Source organism: Salvelinus namaycush, chromosome 37, assembly GCF_016432855.1.
Source record: "Salvelinus namaycush isolate Seneca chromosome 37, SaNama_1.0, whole genome shotgun sequence".
In the NCBI taxonomy this organism is placed as follows: domain Eukaryota; kingdom Metazoa; phylum Chordata; class Actinopteri; order Salmoniformes; family Salmonidae; genus Salvelinus; species Salvelinus namaycush.
Genome location: NC_052343.1, coordinates 10,658,203 through 10,679,520, shown reverse-complemented (window position 1 = coordinate 10,679,520; position 21,318 = coordinate 10,658,203). Strand labels below are relative to the sequence as shown.

General features: G+C 41.7%; 1 protein-coding gene across 1 annotated transcript in view; it reads right to left on the bottom strand.

Annotated features, from left to right (window-relative positions):
- Window positions 1-21,318, bottom strand: part of LOC120031163 (diacylglycerol kinase beta-like) — a 57,120-nt gene that overhangs the window by 11,918 nt on the left and 23,884 nt on the right. Inside the window, exons 16-20 of the mRNA XM_038976768.1 lie at window positions 21,021-21,110; window positions 20,530-20,690; window positions 15,655-15,719; window positions 1,994-2,084; window positions 761-956 (exon numbers count right to left, since the gene is read on the bottom strand). Coding sequence (XP_038832696.1) covers window positions 761-956; window positions 1,994-2,084; window positions 15,655-15,719; window positions 20,530-20,690; window positions 21,021-21,110 — 603 coding nt within the window. The remainder of the gene's footprint in view (window positions 1-760; window positions 957-1,993; window positions 2,085-15,654; window positions 15,720-20,529; window positions 20,691-21,020; window positions 21,111-21,318) is intronic.

The following is a 21,318-nucleotide window of genomic DNA, read 5'->3' as shown; positions in this document are numbered from 1 at the left end:
CTAAGAAGGTTATAAATGCGTGTTTACAGTAACTTAACAAGTGACTAAGATGATCATCCGCAAACTAGACATGAGTAGACAGTTTACCAGTTTACCGGCTGACCTTAACTCCTCCTAAACAATAATATGTGTTAATTCATAGATTCTCCTTGATGGGCTTCCCATCTGACATATTTCTGTATTCAGTGCCCATAAAGGCAGCAGAATTGACACTGAGCTCCCTCAGTCTGCTCCTATTAGGCCAGGTTGTCCACTTCCACCTACACAAGCCATTACCAGTCAAGTGACAGTGCGAAACAGTGACATTAAACCGCACCCCTTCATCCCAAACCAAATCTAAGCACTGTGATTCAACTTGTCATTGGTGAAATATTCATACCAGCGCCAGGGAAAACGTTGTCCCAAAGTTTGTCTCTGATCTGTCTAATGTGAGCTTGGACAAGGTCTTGCCTCTTAGTGTCACAGGTTATTAGGAGAAAGTGTCTTCTATGCTAACAAATCTATACACAAAATGGCAGCCGATCAGCCATTGAGTTGTAGCATTTCAAGCCTGTTATCCTGTGTATGTTTGGTTGTAGTACTGATCTGTAAGAGGCATACCTGAATATGAGCAAGCCTTTGACATTTTAAAAGACCTTAAAGGACCTATGTAAAATACCCCATGTAAAATAAATGTGATAATGTGAACAATGTTTCCTCAAAGTTGGAATTGCAATAAATACATTTCAAATTCACCAGTATCCATCGTTACGATAGCTACCTTGGACAGCAAATTGAAGCTCTTTGGGGTCCAGCACTGTTGTCCTCTTATCCTGGGTCTTCTTCCCTCCCCGGCGGTTGCTCCGCCTTTTCCTGCTCTCACCCCACAGGTTGGAGCCGCCATGCATGCTGGGAATGTTTAAAATGGCGATGCCTTCCAAAGAGATGCTGTCTAGGTCCAGAGTGATGCCATCGCACTTTACAAAGGACAAGGGTCAGGAAAGAAAGCGAGAGAGAGAGAGAGAGAGAGGGAAAATGGAGGGAGCAAGAGAGAGAGTGATTACACCATATCAATAATCAAAGTGTTCCTCTTGAAACATTTGTGTAGCAATAAAATAACGTTAGGTAGATCATGCTAATTTTGCTTGAGCCAGAGATTCTCAGTTATCGCTCATCTGACAGCGTTCACTGCTGAGTGATGATTAACAGTTTGTGACGAAGCCATTTGATCTGTGACAAGCTGGAAATGTCCACCAGAAGGGGACCTGCCACCAGCCATGACTCCTAACAACCTTATACTAGTACGGCATCCATATTAGGAATACCCTCAGTTGCCAGCTGTATAATAACAGGCCACTTCTCTGTCCTCTCTCTCTCAGTGGAGTTTAAAACATGGCCTGTATTCCACACCGAACCTGCTCCCCTTCAGTACCATACTAAGTAGCCATCCCCGGCTAATTAATGAAGACCTCTGCCACCGCTGATGGCTCTGAGGAGGGGGAGATGGATCAGATAGACACCACCTTCATTATCCCTCAATATCACACACAGCAGGGCCGTGCCGGGATAATTACCTGTGTGTTGGGCTGAGGATCCGTTAGGGGAGTGGGAGGGGTAGAGGGGAGGCCTCCCTCCCTCCTCAACACTTCCAGACTGAAATTGGTACAAATGGAAGGCTATTTGTGGATCAGGAGGTGGCTGGTGCTCAGTGTCTTAAAATGGTGTGCACTAGATTAGAGGCATTATTCTCTCTCCCCGGGAGATTGTACCTAGGTGTTTGACTTTTTGCTTCTTGTTCTCACTGCATTGTGTCTGCTTTCAAAAGACTTCATTTTGCATGTTAACAGTATGTGTTATTGTTGCAGAGAACAGTACAAGTGAGAGTAGTGTATGTTGAATTATTACATATTCATTACACAGTAGTGCAATTCAAAAGTGACAAGTCATAGCATTAAATGGCATAAAAATACTTAGTCCCAATCTCCCAAAATTGAAAGCAGGCAGTTGTATTTACCTCAACCTCCAGAAAGTCGTGGAGCTTCTTGCATGTGGCCGAGAAGGTCTCAGAAGTGCCAAACTCAAAGTACCACAGCTTATTCTTTGTTCTGAAAAACAAGACAACAAGAAGTGTAAGGGGACTAGGAGGAAACAAAAATCTATCTCTCCCCACATCAAAATCTACTGCCATGCAGTCAGCAATACAAAAAGTGGATGAAGCGATTTCCCTCTCTCTCTTCCTCTCTTTTAGTTAGTCTGGGTTTTATGGAATAGCTTTCTGTCTATAATAGCTTTAATTCATGTACAGTTTGTATTTAAATGTATTTATTTCAGACTTTTCACAATTGACTTGGAAGTATTCTCCACCATTGTGTATCAACAAAAAAATTATCTAATAATAGAATACGTTTTATCGTCACATACACAGGAGAGGTGCAGTGAAATGTGTTGTTTTACAGGGTCAGCCATAGTAGTACGGCGCCCATGGAGCAAATTAGGGTTAAAGGCCTTGCTCAAGGGCACATCGACAGATTTTTCACCTTGTTGGCTTGGGTATTCAAACCAGCAACCTTTCGGTTACTGGCCCAACACTAAAACCACTAGGCTACCTGCTGCCTTATAACCCGCTACAGTGAATACCATCCACTATTGTTTGAGAATTTAAAATACATTTGATATTGGATTTAAAACATATTCACAAAATCCAATCTCCAAAAACATACGTCATTCATTAATCATAATGCCTCACACACGTAGAAGCCCAAAGACTAACGTAAAGCCGATTAACCACTAGAGTATGTGGGGTGGATACCTTGCATTAAAACACAGCAAGGGGTGAGAGAGGGTAATCTAACTGGCCCTTCAATTAACTGAGGACTGGGGTGCTGCTCCCCTGGTTCCTAGGGACACATGATCCCAGTGCTAAGCCTGATGATCAATGACCCTGCTACTTAGAGTCACCATCTGTCTTTATAACAGCATGATACTCTGTATAGAGCCTGTATGCTTTTACTTTACTGAGCCGGCTTGTATTTATTAAGCGTCTCAGAGTAGGAGTGCAGATCTAGGATCTGGTCCCCACTGTCCATTCATTACAATCTAAAAGGTCAAACTGATCCTAGACCAACACTCCTACTCTGAGATGCTTTATGAATACAGTCCCAGACGTTAATCTGAAGATTGATGCAGAATGTAGGCTACATCTTAAGACAGAGCAAGCTGTAAAACAAAGGAAATAGAAACTCTGAAATAATCCACGTGGACCGCTGAGTGAGAATGGATAACTGTAGGCCTAATACCCAAAGGGAAATGATCATACAGAACAGAGAACAAAAATCTCTATGAAGACAGGATTTCTTATAGACTCTCCAGGCTTAAAACGCCTACAAGGTGAATCAATATTACTAAACGCTCTGGTAGCCACAGTTTGGCCAGCAAAGATTACTTTGCACTCTGCCCATAGAGTTAGTGAGCCTTGAAAAATTAATAATAACTCACAGCTCATCCCCCTTTGAGCAAGAATTAAGTGGGGAAAGAAGATATCTATCAACATGTGTTAAGAAAGATGTTCAAACCTCCTTCGCCTGGCAAAAACAGATGAAGCAGTCTTTGAATGAGGAATATTAGCTACTCTTTGTAGATTCTGTACTGTACATGTAGTACACATTGGAGTTCAGTTTAATAAGTGAATTTAATGAGGCATTAAACAAACTCAGGAGGCTGAAGAAATTTGTCTTGTCACCTAAAAACCTCACAATTTTTTACAGATGCACAATTGAGAGCATCCTGTCAGGCTGTATCACCGTCTTGTAAGGCAACTGCACCACCCACAACCGCAGTGCTCTCCAGAGGGTTGTGTGGTCTGCACAACGCATCACCGGGGGCAAAATACCTGCCCTCCAGGACACCTACAGCACCCGATGTCACAGGAAAGCCAAAAAGATCATCAAGGACAACAACCCCCCGAGCCACTGCCTGTTCACACCGCCACCATCCAGAAGGCACGGTCAGTACAGGTGCATCAAAGCTGGGACCGAGAGACTGAAAAACAGCTTCTATCTCAAGGCCATCAGACTGTTAAACAGCCATCCCTCGCACAGAGAGGCTGCTGCCTACATACAGACTTGAAATCATTGGCCACTTTAATAAATGGAACCCTAGTCACTTTAATAATGCCACTTTAATACTGTTTACATATCTTGCATTACTCATCAAAAATGTATATACTGTATTCTATACTATCTATTGCATCTTAGCCTATGTCGCTTTGTCATTGCTCATTCATATATTTACAGTTGAAGTCGGAAGTTTACATACACTTAGGTAGGAGTCATTAAAACTCGTTTTTCAACCACTCCACAAATTTCTTGTTAACAAACTACAGTTTTGGCAAGTCAGTTAGGACATCTACTTTGTGCATGACACAAGTCATTTTTTCAAAAATTGTTTACAGACAGATCACTTAATTTATAATTCAATGTATCACAATTCCAGTGGGTCAGAAGTTTACATACACTACGTTGACTGTGCCTTTAAACAGCTAGGACAATTCCAGAAAATTATGTCATGGCTTTAGAAGCTTGTGATAGGCAAATTGACATCATTTGAGCATATTGGAGGTGTACCTGTGGACATATCTCAAGGCCTACCTTTAAACTCAGTGCCTCTTTGCTTGACATCATGGGAAAATCAAAAGAAATCAGCCAAGACCTCAGAATTTTTTTTTTTAGACCTCCACAAGTCTGATTCATCCTTGGGAGCAATTTCCAAACGCCTGAAGGTACCATGTTCATCTGTACAAACAACAGTACGCAAGTATAAACACCATGGGACCACGCAGCCGCCATACCGCGCAGGAAGGAGACGCGTTCTGTCTCCTAGAGATGAACGCACTTTGGTGCGAAAAGTGCAAATCAATCCCAGAACAACAGCAAAGGACCTTGTGAAGATGCTGGAGGAAACAGGTACAAAAGTATCTATATCCACAGTAAAATTAGTCCTATATCAACATAACCTGAAAGGCCGCTCAGCAAGGAAGAAGCCACTGCTCCAAAACCGCCATAAAAAAGCCAGACTACGGTTTGCAACTGCACATGGCGACAAAGATTGTACTTTTTGGAGGAATGTCCTCTGGCCTGATGAAACAAAAATAGAACTGTTTGGCCAAAATAACCATTGTTCTGTTTGGAGGAAAAAGGGGGAGGCTTGCAAGCCGAAGAACACCATCCCAACCATGAAGCACGGTGGTGGCAGCATCATGTTGTGGGGGTGCTTTGCTGCAGGAGGGACTGGTGCACTTCACAAAATAGATGGCATCATGAGGAGGAAAATTATGTGAATATATTGAAGCATCTCAAGACATCAGTCAGGAAGTTAAAGCTTGGTCGCAAATGGGTCTTCCAAATGGACAATGACCCCAAGCATACTTCCAAAGTTGTGTCAAAATGGCTTAAGTACAACAAAGGCAAGGTATTGGAGTGGCCGTCACAAAGCCCTGACCTCAATCCTATAGAAAATTTGTGGGCAGAAATGAAAAAGCGTGTGCGATTAAGGAGGCCTACAAACCTGACTGAGTTACACCAGCTCTGTCAGGAGGAATGGGACAAAATTCACCCACATTTTTGTGGGAAGCTTGTGGAAGGCTACCCGAAATGTTTGACCCAAGTTAAACAATTTAAAGGCATTGCTACCAAATACTAATTGAGTGTATGTAAACGTCTGACCCACTGGGAATGTGATGAAAGAAATAAAAGCTGAAATAAATAATTCTCTCTACTATTATTCTGACATTTCACATTCTTAAAATAAAGTGGTGATCCTAACAGAACTAAGACAGAGGATTTTTACTAAGATTAAATAGGAATTGTGAAAAACTGAATTTAAATGTATTTGGCTAAGGTGTATGTAAACTTCCGACTTCACCTTTATATATTCTCATTCCAGTCCATTCCTTATTCCATTAGGTAGTTGTTGTGGAATTGTTAGATATTACTTGTTAGATATTGCTTCACTGTCGGAACTAGAAGCACAAGCATTTAGCTACACTCGCATCTACATCTACTAACCATGTGTATGTGACCAATAACATCTGATTTAATTTGATGGTGGACTGAATGCTGCTCTAACATTCATAGCATCACATCAAATCCATATCGAGAAAGTTTATGAGCACCAATGTCTCTTTACAGCTAAATGCTTGACTTTCTTTAGAGATTTCTTTGAAAGCACACCTCACAGCCATTGGTTAATTTAGCCAGAGACTCCAACAGATGATTTATCATCATGGGGGATTTTGCGAGAGAGAGAAAAACAACCTTACAACAGTGCTGACATGCAGAACTGAATGCAATAAAAAATGGCCTTCTTTTCGCTGGAATCAAAGCCTTACTAGCGGGATGTATTAGTGTAAGCAGAGTAACAATCACTAAATTATTGATTTCCTCATTAGGAGTTTTGTCAGGACCATTTAGCCGCTTTATAAATTAGCTTTCATTAGCCACTTGCAGGATAGCCCGGCTCAATGTTGATTTATAATGTGCAAGATGGTCAATAGGTGCGGGAAGAGAGGAGTAAGGAGAGAAAGGGAGAGCAAAAGAGAGAGCGAAAGAGAGAGACAGTGGAGGGAGACATGGGGCATGCTGAGAGGGCCTACTACACAATAACACATCTAGCATCTCTCAAACATGACTTCCAACAGCTGCCCTGGGCTCCATGTGCAAACCTCACCAGAAATATGTGTGCTTAGCAGACCTAGGTTCAAATATTATTTGAAATCATTTAAAATACTAAAATTGTGCTTGCCTGTTGAAATGTACTAATAGAAAAGTCCCAAAAGTGCACAAACCCCACCCTCCTCCCCCTCCCGACCTAGGCTAAAGCAGGCTAAAGCAAATGCGCAATGTAGGCTATTTCAAATACTATTTGAATCCAGGTCTGGTTCCTTCTCTTGAGAAACTTGTCTATGGCAGCCGAGAATGAAAACACACTCCTGTCGTAGGCAAAACACAAATACAGACGTGAGCATAATTTTCAAGCAAACAAATGCGGTGGCCTATTCACGAGTCTATTCAAAAACAAAGCAACTTGTGGTGTGACTGAAACTAAACGATGTGCAGTCTTTACACCTGCAGTGAGCTGTTGGACTAATCATTTTTCTTGGTTTGTTTTTGTTATTTTCAAGAGGCTCTCGCACATCTGAAGCACTGCGACCTTTAAGACACAGGGGAACTACCCAGGTCTCCAAGCAGCTGTATTATTTGGTTGCCAGGTGGAAAGTTTCTCTCTGTTTACATGAGAGACAAACTCAAGAGGCTATTCTTCTCCTCTGACATACACTACATTTTTGTACAGTGCACCCCATATCATCACAGTAATAGGCTTAATACAGCATGTCTAAAACACATAACATACAGTACACACAGCACATACAGTACAATATCACCAAAACCAAACACAGCACTTCCTAGACAGTCTCAAGTCGACTTTGTAGTAGTTAAAAATGGGAATAGATAGCTGATATCTGAATGTCCTGTTTGTTCCCTCCACTTAACATAGGATGTCTAAAACACTTGTAAAACATACAGTGGTTTATACAGCAAATTCACTCTTACAGTACAATATCAAGGTTATATTTTACTGTAACCAAAACCAAAACGCAGCACTTTGTCGTCCTCAAGTCTACTGAATGTAGCTAAACAAGGGAATAGATAAAGTCAAAATCAACATATACTACTACACATTGACTTCTTTACAGTACAATATAACCAAAACCAAAACGCAGCACTTTGGCGTCTACAACTTTGTGTAGTAGTTAAACATGGGAATAAATGGAATTGATAGAGTCGACATCTGACTGTCCTGTCGATTCCCTCCACTTAACCTAACAAGAGAGCCATGGCAACAAATCACGGCCTTATCTCCCTGCTCATTAGATAATTAGGAGCATCCCATTGGCCCCATCGGATTCCCATCCTTTATGTGCTGATAGACTGGCGCTCAGCACCATGATCTGAAACACAGCTGGAACAGGGAGAAGCTCCAATGAGATGGCCATTGAGGATCAATGGAGAATCAACTGAAAATGATCGTCTGAACAGGTTTATACTTTTAATGTGGGTCAAGAGGTTTGACTTTGCAATAAAAGTGAATATAAAGGGGTTTCATTAACCAGAGTGTCCATAATATCATAACTTATAATATATCGCAAATGTAAGTTCATTTTGAAGATCAGATAAACAAAGAAAGGTACTTTTTCCACCACTGAGTGCACGGGAGACAATTTGTAGCTACAACTGCAATGTCAAAGACAATACTGTCTCAGGTTTCACCAACCACTGAAGCAAGCAGCTCCCTGCGCAGACTTAACACAGTATTATGCCCCTGTTCTCTCCTCATCAATCAACTCATCTACTTTATAAACCCCTGTCTTGTCACTGTATTAAAAAGTGTCAAAGGCAAACAGGCTTCAGTGTAGCATGGCTAGGCTATCCCCAGGCCACAGCACCTTGTAATACTCTTTAATGCTCTTTCTACTGTCCACTGTTAGCATGAGGCACAGAGCCATTGATTTCCCCCTCTGACACTTAATCTAAGCCCCCGTGATCTATGACCTTATTTTCACACTAATTTATTTTTGATCAGAGGTGATAAATATCACATTGACATAACCAACTCTTTGTGCATTGCATCAATGCACTGTTTTGTTTAACATGACACCGCCCCGAGTGCTACAACTCTGACTGGCAGCTTGAGAAATGGCCTGTGTCATGTTGTCTCGCCTTTCTTAAAGAGATATTCCAAATAAAACAGCACAATGAATGGGTTTGTTTGAACTACAAGAAAATGATCCCTGGGTGTATTTATAATATCAGTATCATCCCAGCAAACCAAAATTGTTCTCATAACACAAAAATTGTTCAGTCTTGCTAATGATTATACAATGTTTGTATAAAACATTCGCCTGATGTTGCAAGATCGTTCCCAGAACACATTTAGTCTGTTCTTTAAAGGTTCCCAGAATGTTTCATTAGATTGTGGGAACATTGTGAGGATATCACAAGGTTCCCAGAACACTAAAACTGTCCAGTTGTGCTGACATTCAGATAATGTTTGTATCAGGGTGCACAAAACATTCCTTTGATGTTGCAAGAATGTTGACAGAACAGTGTGTGAGTTCTTTAAAGGTTCCCAGAACATTTAATTAGGTCATGGGAACAGTGTGGGTACAAGATATGATCAGTTGTGATGACGTTCATACAATGTTTAAGTTATGTTGCACACGACATTCCCTTAATGTTTTAAGAATGTTGACAAAACACCTGGTCAATTTTTTAAAACGTTTCCCAGAACATTTAATTAAGTTATGGGAGTTGTCTGGGATGTTGCAAGAATATTCTTGTGATTCTCACATACTGTACTTAAAAGGCTGCACAGAACATAACCACAATGTTGCACACTGTTCCACAATTTCCAAATGAGTCTGTTTTTATAACTTTTATTTGTTTTAGGTTTAGCATACTATTCCATTGATGTTCACACAATATATATTTTCCCTGGTCTTGGAGGTACCCTGATGAAGACAGCTTGTCTTTCGAAACATTGGTTATTACATTTTTGCATCTGAACCCCTAGAGTGTGCGGCTCTCCTTATCTTTTTCAAGTGTTCTACTCCGCTAGCCAGCACCTCGCCTAAACAGCTGTGAGTTTCTTTCGCCTCCAGATTAACATTGTCTTGGAAGCCCTCAGAACATTTCAAGAACATTTAGAAAATGTTATATTAAAGTTTTACCTAATATTATCACAACATTCTCAGCATACATATTTCTAGTTTCTTGAAGCATAAGAAAGCAGATTGGAATACAACCCAATTATGTTTCCCTATAGATTTAATGGCAATTTGCATTTGAAGATTGTATTGTAGGCCAACTACAAAGTGATATAGACACACAGCATTTAATTTAATCCATTTAATGAAATGTTATCAAAAACATTATTTTAATGTTTTGGGGATGTTATCATCATAATGTTAATAAAACCCTAACTAGAACTTAATGGGAATCTTAGCTAATGTTCTAGGAATGTTCCCGGTTTGCTGGGATAGCTCTAATAATTTTATCTGTGTTTATAAAAAATTGTCCTTGTCATTGGAACTTTTCTGTTACAAAGCTCAGCTCATACTAAACTCAGCAAAAAAAGAAACGTCCTCTCACTGTCAACTGCGTTTATTTTCAGCAAACTTAACATGTGTAAATATTTGTATGAACATAACAAGATTCAACAACTGAGACATAAACTGAACAAGTTCCACAGACAGAAATTGAATAACATGTCCCTGAACAAAAGGGGGGTCAAAATCAAAAGCAACAGTCAGTATCTGGTGTGGCCACCAGCTGCATTAAGTACTGCAGTGCATCTTCTCCTCATGGACTGCACCAGATTTGCCAGTGACTTGCTGTGAGATGTTACCCCACTCTTCCATCAAGGCACCTGCAAGTTCCCGGACATTTCTGGGGGGGTATGGCCCTAGCACTCACCCTCCGATCCAACAGGTCCCAGACGTGCTCAATGGGATTGAGATACGGGCTCTTCGCTGGCCATGGCATAACACTGACATTCCTGTCTTGCAGGAAATCACGCACAGAACGAGCAGTATGGCTGGTGGCATTGTCATGCTGGAGGGTCATGTCAGGATGAGTCTGCAGGAAGGGTACCACATGAGGGAGGAGGATGTCTTCCCTGTAACGCACAGCATTGAGATTGCCTGCAATGACAACAAGCTCAGTCCGATGATGCTGTGACACACCACTACAGACCATGACGATCCCTCTCCAGAGTACAGGCCTCGGTGTAACGCTCATTCCTTCGTCGATAAACACGAATCCGACCATCACCCCTGGTGAGACAAAACCGCGACTCGTCAGTGAAAAGCACTTTTTGCCAGTCCTGTCTGGTCCAGCAACGGTGGGTTTGTGCCCATAGGCGACGTTGTTGCCGGTGATGTCTGGTGAGGACCTGCCTTACAACAGGCCTACAAGCCCTCAGTCCAGCCTCTCTCAGCCTATTGCGGACAGTCTGAGCACTGATGGAGGGATTGTGCATTCCTGGTGTAACTCGGGCAGTTGTTGTTGCCATCCTGCACCTGTCCCGCAGGTGTGATGTTCGGATGTACCGATCCTGTGCAGGTGTTGTCATATGTGGTCTGCCACTGCAAGGACGATCAGCTGTCTTAAGCGTCTAATAGTACGGACATTGCAATTTATTGCCCTGGCCACATCTGCAGTCCTCATGCCTCCTTGCAGCATGCCTAAGGCACGTTCACGCAGATGAGCAGGGACCCTGGGCATCTTTCTTTTGGTGTTTTTCAGAGTCAGTAGAAAGGCCTCTTTAGTGTCCTAAGTTTTCATAACTGTGACCTTAATTGCCTACCGTCTGTAAGCTGTTAGTGTCTTAACGACCGTTCCACAGGTGCATGTTCATTAATTGTTTATGGGTCATTGAACAAGCATGGGAAACAGTGTTTAAACCCTTTACAATGAAGATCTATGAAGTTATTTGGATTTTACGAAATTATCTTTGAAAGACAGTCCTGAAAAAGAGATTTTCTTTTTTTGCTGAGTTTATAAAGAGGGGTCTTGTTTTTTTTAATCCAATATTGAAATACAAATAATCCTAGATTCATCACAATAAATATACTGAAGTAACAGAATGGCTTGTAAGGGATATGGTCCTATCAATTGTTATAATATAGGGACTACAATAATCAGACACATAAAATCTAAAAACTATCTGTTTATTTAATGTACATTATTTTCTGTCTGTTATCTCTCACCCTAGACGTGAACATACTGCTGGTGGGAAGGTGTGAGAAGGGAACCGTGTAGCCAGCTGGTGGCTCTGCAGGGGCTATGGGGGCTCGACAGAGGATGGGGGACACAACAGGGACTAGGAGACTTTTGTAGGAGTGATGGGGAGTCAATATGTGGTTGGGGTCTTGGACAGTAAGAGCTGCTGCTACAATGTGAGAAATCAGAGGGCATTGAGACTACTATAGGGCTTTCATCTACAATCTTAGAACAAAAGGGTTCTACGGATGTCCCTATTGGAGAACCCTTTATGGTTCTAGGTAGAATCCTTTTTGGTTCCATGTATCACCCTCTGTGGAAACAGTTCGACATGGAACCCCAAAAGGTGATATCTGGAACCCAAAAGGGTTCTACACCTTTTCTTTCTAAGCCTGTTTAGAAGTATCATATGAAATATTACATACCAACCAGTTTGAATTAGAGTTTATGGAATTTACTGAAGAAGACTGGTGGCTCACTTCTGAGGTCCAGACAAGTGTGAAACTATGTTTATATAGGATACGGCTGTGTGTGTGTGTATGTCCATGCATTAGTGAGTGTGTGCGTTTGTTTATCTTTGTGTGTACAGTATATGTATGCGCTCACTTGCCTGCGTATGCGCATGTGTGTGACTGTGTGTACATTCACGCTGGGCTGGGGACAGGGCCACAGGTGAGATCTCTCTAAATTACACTCACAAGTGGCCATTAATTATAGATGACATCCTGGTCAGACAAACGATTTCATCCTCAAATGAGGTCCGAGGGCGGCCCTTAACCGGGTCCACAGGGGCACTGCGGGGAAGCAGTTTGGGAGTGTGTGTGGCAGTGTGCGAGTGGATCCAGTGGGCCCTGCGCACACGACAGGCTTTGATGAACACACTCATTATGCTAAAGAGCGCTCCATGCCTGGGCTTCCCTGTGCCTCCAGGAAAGGTTAACGCCGGAGTGGTTCAACAGAACAGCCACAGGCTACACGAGGGAGAGTGGTAATAGAACCCGTGCTTAAAGACAGTAGTAGTAATAGTAATAGACTGCCATACATCATATACAATACCTCAGGCTTAGAACACAGACCCGTGTCGGTGGCCATTGAACTGTTGCTAACAGATTATTGAAAATGGCTGAAAGTATAACTGCTTTTGAGGGTACAAAGGCAAAGACGACGACAAAATTTATCTCGCTATAATCATGTATTTTTCTTTCTTTCCATCTCTCCCCCCCCCCCCCCCTCCCTTAGTTTCTCTCTCTCTTTCTGAGGCAGAGATTAGTGTGTAATTACATGGGGGATCAGTAACAAGAGAGAGAAAAAGGAGCAGTATGTTTTAACTAGGCAGAGGGAGGTAGTGTGTGGCGTCGTCACGGGTCGACTGATTGTCTTACTTTTAATCCTCGACCTCATTATCACCTCTTGGTCAGGCTGCAGTCAGTAAATGAATCTATCTGCCGACGTGTCAAATCTTCACACATTCTCCCTCATAATCACCCAGAGGTGCCAAAACAGAGAGGGAGTCACCCCCGGCCCGGCCACAGCATTCATTACATTCATCAACCAAATCCCCTCATTCCATAATTTAAAAAACAATATGCCATTATTTTGTTGCTAATTAAACCTGATCAAATATGTATGTCTTCTTTAAGGTCAACCTGACGACAAATGTAAATGACATGCTCTGAAGAAAGAGAGAAAGACTGAGAGAAAGAAATGAAGAAAGTAGTGCAGAGTCGGTTGTGATTTCGATGGGGGAAGAAGGGAGGAAGTGAGTGGGGAATGCTTCTTCCACTCATTGTACCTTAGTGGCCTCCGGTGCCAGGCCTGACGGCTGCTGAAAGACTCTAATACAGTAACTGAGAGATGGTGAATATATCTGATTTGGAAGAGTCCTACATTTATGTGCAGTTCAACTGTGACATGTGGGAATGTGTGTCAGGCTGTGTTTTTGAGTCGGGACTGCTGTAAACTTTTAATGTGTCTTGGTGTTGGCTTTACACAGGCCTAAATGTTCTATCCCGTACAGACAGTGTTCTCTGCCTTACACCCGCCATTGAACACGGTTCATACACTCGGAAGGAAATGGCTCCATGATAAGTTGCATTCTACTTGCAATGGACATGAGCCCCTTGGACAAATCCAACAAAATATACGCTACCTTGAAAAACTATAATCATGCATTATTCAATTGGCAAGGATAGTGTGTAATAGAGAGATCCTAAACCCATTCCCTCCTGTAAATTATTCATTGAATTCAAATAACAGATGGTACAATTTTCTTTAAATATCTCAATCATTTTTCACATGGGCTTAAAATGGTATAAAACAATATCTTTGATGTCTTTGTATACATTTTTTTTTGTCCTGTGTATTAATATGTACAGCCATATCGTGTTACTGAACAGTTTGTGAATTGAGATGTAACCCAATGATTCAAAAATATACAGTGTGGCTAAACCTGTACCTTCAATGTATGGCAACAGTAGCATTGGAATATGCCTAAAACACACATACTGGAGAGAAAAAACACCAACTGCAATGTAAGGAAAATTTGAGTTCTCTCCCATATATATCTTTGCACTGCAGCAACCCTTACAGATCACGTAGCCTAAACGAACCTGTGGATAATAGTTTGCTGAATGTTGAACTAAAGTCAGAGTAAACATGATAAATGAGTACAAATGGGATTATTAGGAGACTGTGTGTCATCACTCCGGCAGACGCATGATGTCAAACTACCCAAGCAAATTCAATTACCCACGCCATTACTCCCTACTGCTAGTGGAGACGTATTGGTCGTGTTAAATATTGATGGGAACATAGATGCCACATTTGTTCATCTCCAAAGGTGAACACGTCTATTTAAGGTAATCACAGATGCTAAATATGAGGCAAGTCCATTTACTGTATCAAGTGACTACTGAAAAAAGAAGAAGAAGAGTCTATTGCAATGAGGGTTCCGGCCATGATTTTAGAGCTTTCTGACTTGGTGAGTATTTCTGTTCATAGATGTCACACTACCAGAGGTTTTGAATGCCACTTTTTTCCCATATTGCTAAACGAATGATCAACTTCAGAACCAACCATGTTTGAACTATATACTTTTTATTATTATTATACTTTCTCTCCCCAATTTCATGGTATCCAATTGTTAGTAGTTACTGTCTTGTCTCGTCGCTACAATTCCCGTACGGGCTTGGGAGAGATAAAGGTTGAGAGCCACGTGTCCTCCGAAACACAACCCAACCAAACCACACTGCTTCTTAACACAGCGTGCATCCAACCCGGAAGCCAGCCGCACCAATGTGTCGGAGGAAACACCGTACGCCTAGCGACCTGGTCAGCGTGCACTGCGCCCGGCCCGCCACAGGAGTCGCTAGTGCGTGATGAGACAAGGATAACCCTACCGGCCAAACCCTCCTTAACCCGGACGACGCTAGGCCAATTGTGTGTCGCCCCACGGACCTCTCGGTCGCGGCCGGCTGCGACAGAACCTGGGCTCGAACCCAGAGTCTCTGGTGGCACAGCCTTAGACCACAGCGCCACCCGGGAGGCCCTGAACTATATACTTTGACAGAACCCACTGTATACATTGACCAATCAAACAATCTAAAAGTCCCCCTTGTACCAATGCAAAATCCTCTTGACTCATACATATATTTGTTGTAAACAAAATAAATTCAGTAAGATATGGGCTAAAGTATGAGGAGAGAGAGAGGGAGGAAATACCAGTGCTAACCATATACCAGTTAGAAGTGGCAGCTTCACAGGTGCTGACAGTCAACAGGGGGGGAGGAGTTAACATGCGGTGTTGGTGAAGTGTTGGTTAAAACCCAACAACACATACCTGCTGTTAAAGCGTTCAGGGTGTCTCTCCCTCATTATGTGGAACCGATGTGCAATGGAAGCATCCTAAATAAGGGAGAAAAAATAACATGGATTCAGCAATGACTTTTACTTAGATACTCATTTATACAGTGGAAAAGGCCTATTAGCCAATGGACACCAATGGACACACCTACTCATTCCATTTCTTTCACTTATTTGGTTGCTACATGATTCCATATGTGTTATTTCATAGTTTTGATGTCTTCACTATTATTCTACAATGTAGAAAATAGTAAAAATAAAGAAAAACCCTGGAATGAGTAGGTGTGTCCAAACTTTTGACTGGTACTGTATATTAGGGGTATAAACCTATATAAATATTTTCATTTTGAAATAAGCTACACAACTGAAATAGTTTAGATTTCTGTGGGATATTGTTATTTCAATTAATGAATTGATGAGATATAAAGATCGCAAAATACAGGCAAGATGTTGGTACTAAAATCAATACGATGGCTTTTTAACACCAATTAAAGTCAAGTTCTTCCCCTCTGCTGATAAGCATCTCAGCCAACTTTCTATTGCACCCAAAAAACGACACATATGCCCGATGCATATTGATATGCCTAAACAGAACCAGGGTGTTTTTGAATTCCTGGCCAACTGGAAGGCGGGCGGTGGTTGAGGTTTGAGCCAGGGATGAGGGTATTGACAGAGAGCTTGACGAACAGCACGCCGTCTTTCCACACAGGCTAATTAATTAAACACACATTGCTAGTAATCACAGCTCCCAACGTACAGGATGCTGCCGGCTCCCCTGGCAACCAACTTGTTCTCTCTCTCTCTTACTCTCTCTCGCTCTCTCTTTCTCGCTCTCTCTCTCTCTTTCTCTGACCCGGGGCTAGAAGTGCACCACATTGGTAGACTCACTGGCATTGTTGAGTGTGAGTGTGTGTGTGTGTGTGTGTTTGTGTGCAGGCATGTGTGATGAGAATGACAGACTGTGAGATTGACAGCTACTCTATTAATCAAGAGAATCTAAGGAAAGTAAATCTGTGCCTGTTTGTTGAAAAATCTGTGTGTTCTATGAAATGCTACCAAAAAGTATACTACCCCTGGGCCATTTGAAGATGAAACCTCACTAGAATTTACCATGGTCTTTGTGAGTCACGATGATTGCCAAGTAAAAACAACAACTGACGAATAGTCTTCAACCACAAAAAGGGGGGAAAACTTCAGGAAACTTTTCGGGTTTGTTCCTATCCCCCCACTTGAGCAATCTGTTTTGACCTGCTCCATGTTGAGTGGCTCTATTGAAACGCCAGCCACAGGGAGGACCCCCTGCTAGCTCTCAGTACAAGATGTAGGAGAAACCCAAAAAATCAATGACGTTTTCTTGATGTCTTTTCAAGACGCTGTTAAATAAAGACCAAAGAATTTCCAAGATCCCCGCAGACTCTATTTATCTTCAACATGAGCCCGAAAAGGTGAGATGATGGATATATCTGAAAGATTGTAACTTGATTTTCTTACAAACACGACAATAACTGAAAACGAGAGAGCGAAAGGAAGGAGGAGTTGTTTGAAAATATACTGTAGCTCAGAAAGCAGGGAGGATCCACTTCAAGTAACCTCCAAATTGAAGAAGGTACACTATAACCCTGTATACAGTATGTTAAATCAAATCAAAGCAAATTTTATTGGTCGCGTACACATATTTTGCAGATGTTAACGCTGGTGTAGCGAAACACTTATGTTCCTAGCTCCAGCAGTGCAAAACAATACACGCTAATACAAAAAATACAAATAAAGGAATTAAGAACGAGCAATGTTAGAGTCCGGTGTGTATAGACATTGGTGTGTACAGACATTTTAGACAGTATATGAATGGAAAATGTGTGCACAGTAGTAGTTATATAGGATGAGCCTTGACTAGAATACAGTATATACATAAGAAGTAGATAAAACAGTATGTAAACATTATTAAAGTGTCCAGTTTTCACTGACTATGTACATAGGGCAGCAGTCTTGAGTACCGCGTGTTAGCCGGCTAGTAACAGTGACTAAAGTTCAAGACAGGGTACTGGGCAGAGGCCAGCTAGTAGTGACTATTTAACAGTCTGATGGCCTGGAGATAGAAGCTGTTTCTCTGTCCCAGCTTTGATGCACTTGTACTGTCTCCACCTTCTAGATGGTGGCGGGGTGAACAGGCCGAGGCTCGGGTGGCTGAGGTCCTCGATGATCTTCTTGGCCTTCCTGTGACACCAGGTGCTATAGATGCCAGCACCCTCTGGAAAGCCCTGCAGTCCCGGACGGTGCAGTTCCAGGCGGTGATACAGCCCGACAGAGTGCTCTCAATGGTGCGCCTGTAGAAGTTCCTATACTTCCTGTAGAAGTTCCCGTCAGTCTCGAACTGTAACTAGATGGACTGCTACTGCAACTACATTCCACTAAAGCTACTTTGTCACTTAGGGCCAATGTAATGTAGAGCAAGTTCATATGTACATTAAGAGGACATTAACAGCAGATCATCTGAACTGATGATACAAACATCTTCAACCTCAATCCCCAAACAGCAGTAGGACAATGAAGTCTCTCTCTCACGCTCCCTCTCACTCATCTTGGGGCCGCCTTCAAATAATTACCATTGTAAAACTCTGGCACCCAAATTAATACAGTACGTGTGTAATGTAATATGCCCTCATAGCTCAAAGTTTAGTCCAATTATGAGTGGTGCTCAGGCAGCTGATGACTCTCCTTCACGGGGAGAGTAATGACTTTGACATGCGAGCCTGGGTCATTAGACGAACTGACTGCATCATCTTAGGACCTCCTCTGTGATTAGGTCTGTCCCTCAGCACACTAAGCCCTGATTGAGATCATTACACTTCACGTCACTTTAACGTCCTCATAAAGGGATGACGCCATTAATTCCATTCAACTGGACGGAATGGCTAGATTGGAAGGATAGGAACAGGAGGTGTGCTAAAATAGTTGACGATGTGGTCGGATGATGGTCTATTGGGAAGATTTTATGACTTGAGTTTGGTGTAAATCTTGTAAAAATGGAAGAGGAAGTTGTAGGTGATCCTAGTACTTTGTGAAGTTTGACAGGAATGGTACGTTTTGAAATATACTCTCCCCATCCAACACTTTTACCCATTCATTCACCAACCCCTGGGCTTGTACAAGTTCAAACAGACGCCTTTCGGTTTGTGCAATGCCCTAGCCACCTTCAATGCCTGATGCAATGGCAGGTTGATGCTTATTGTCATGAATCTTGCCCTGGAGGCAGAAATTAGCAATTTCCACTAGATGGGCCAGCTGCAAAGTCAAAATTGGCTATATTGTAAAAATTCAGGCCAACATAAATTATATTTTTGGTCTTAATTTAAGGTTAGGTTTAAAATCAGATTTTATGACTTTGTGGCTGTGCCAGCCAGTAACCATTCTGCAGAGCTGCCTCCAATGCAATAATGACAATAAATGCCAAACTGTGATGCAATGCTTAGAATTTTTAAGATGAAAAAAATGTGCACGCTGTACATAAAATGTTTGAAATCCAAGAATAAGATGCTTATGATTACACTTATCTGTGGCTCGACATAGTGAAACCTTTTGGTTACGACGGATCCTCAGAGTTTGACTCTACAGAAATGTCATTACAGAAACAATCTTTCTTCATCTGCATAATCTCTGAGGTAATTATTAGCTTGACTTGTTTTGTAATCTTTATTGTATTCAGTGTTTTTCTTCCAACGGAAAGCAAAATTTGATGTGAAATGTGACACAAAATATATCACACTCAATTCCATCGAGAGCTCAGAATCTTCCTAATCCTGGGCAAACAACCTAATTTGTCAACACGTTCGTTAGATATTAATCCCACTGTTAGAAGGCCATGAAAATAGTGTTATAACAATGAAGTCGATTGGTTGCAATGGCTTAAAGTAATACTTCTGCTAAGGCTACTACTGTTGTTTGGTAGAAGGGTATTGCAATATCTGTACATACATTCCGAAAACATGTTTTGCCTCAAGCCATGACGAATATTGAGGAATTATGAGAGAAATGATTCCAACGCTTACAGCCCCTTCGTCTGTTAAGTGGACCTACCTTCGTCAATACGGGACAAAGCCAAGGCATTTATTTGACTAACATTTGTAAGGACATGCATCACTCATTTCCCCGTCATGTTCGAATGTCACAACACCAAGATGCCAGCGTCTCCCAACCTGCAAATGTCAATTACCATATTTCCCCTGACATTTATCAGTAATGACCCACATGAGCAGGGTGTAATCAGTGTCATTATGTTGAAGATGGACAGAGATGGGCCTGACTCTGCTGTAGATGAGTTTAAAGGTGCGTAACACCACGCAGATGCACAAAATACTACATATTCTTCAATCAGAGGTGGTTTAAGCTTAAGCACATCTCAATAAAGGCTTATTAACTAGCATTTGATCAAAATGAGTAAGATTACTCAGAAGAACATATGATTACGTTGCTGCTTTAAATTCGGTATACAGTGTTATCCAATTGAGGACTTTATATAGATTATTCGATTGAAATGGATGATCCACGATAAGCATGAAGTTGTCAGTCTTGTTGTTTTAGGTGAGAGCCTTAGATCAAGCATGGCCCTCTCCTATTGACTAGTCCAGTTTGTTGACCCACTGTTCTTGCTTAAAGGGATATGTTTTAGATATTTAGACATGTGTTTACTTATCTTGAAAGCCGTCTATGGACATGGAGCGACTGCAATCCACACTTTCATTTTGTTAAAACAGCCACAGCCAAGATTTGCTAGTATTAGGAAACACATTTTTCAAACCGCTAAACTATGCCTTTAATGTGACAAATGCTCTGTATATTAGTGTAGGTAACTCACCACCCCAATAGAGAAATAGTTGTTGACGATGCTGTAAGGCACAGGGTCTCCCCTCTCTTCTTTGTCCGTGGGTGTGACGTCAATCTTCCAGCGGTCCAACATCACCTCAGAGCTGTTCTCTATGTCCCTCAGGATGTTCAGAATGCTCTCTCCCTCATAACCTAATACACAAACAACATAGGATAGCTTAAGTTGTAGATAATACCCCAGAACATAAGCTAAAACACATTATAGTATTGGCCATAAGTATTTTAATATAACATTATTCTCTGGAATTTTAGCTATTCTAACTATTTATTTATACTGATTTATTCCTACATGAAAACATAGGCAAAATAAAATATAGTCAAATCTAAATTCAATATCATGAATCATGTAATTGGACAAAAAATAGAGGCCACACATTTATGTTTCCTTCATTTAAGAGGAATAATATAATTCATTAAAAAGAAATCGCACACTTTGGGTCATTAAATTGCTATTAAACATACCTCCTCCCCATCGCAGACACCTTGCCAGGTCATTTCCTGTTCCAAGGGGAAGTACACACACAGGGGGGTTCCTGTCCAGGTTGGCCTTATCTACACAAGAGGTACAACAAAAACATCATACTTTATTATTACTACTATGCCATTTAGCAGACACTTTTATCCAGAGCAACTTACAGTCATGCAGGGCTCCCGAGTGGCGCAGCAGTCTAAGGCACCACATCTCAGTGCTAGAGTCTCACTACAGACCCTGGTTCGATTCCAGGCTGTATCACAACCGGCCGTGATTGGGAGTCCAAAT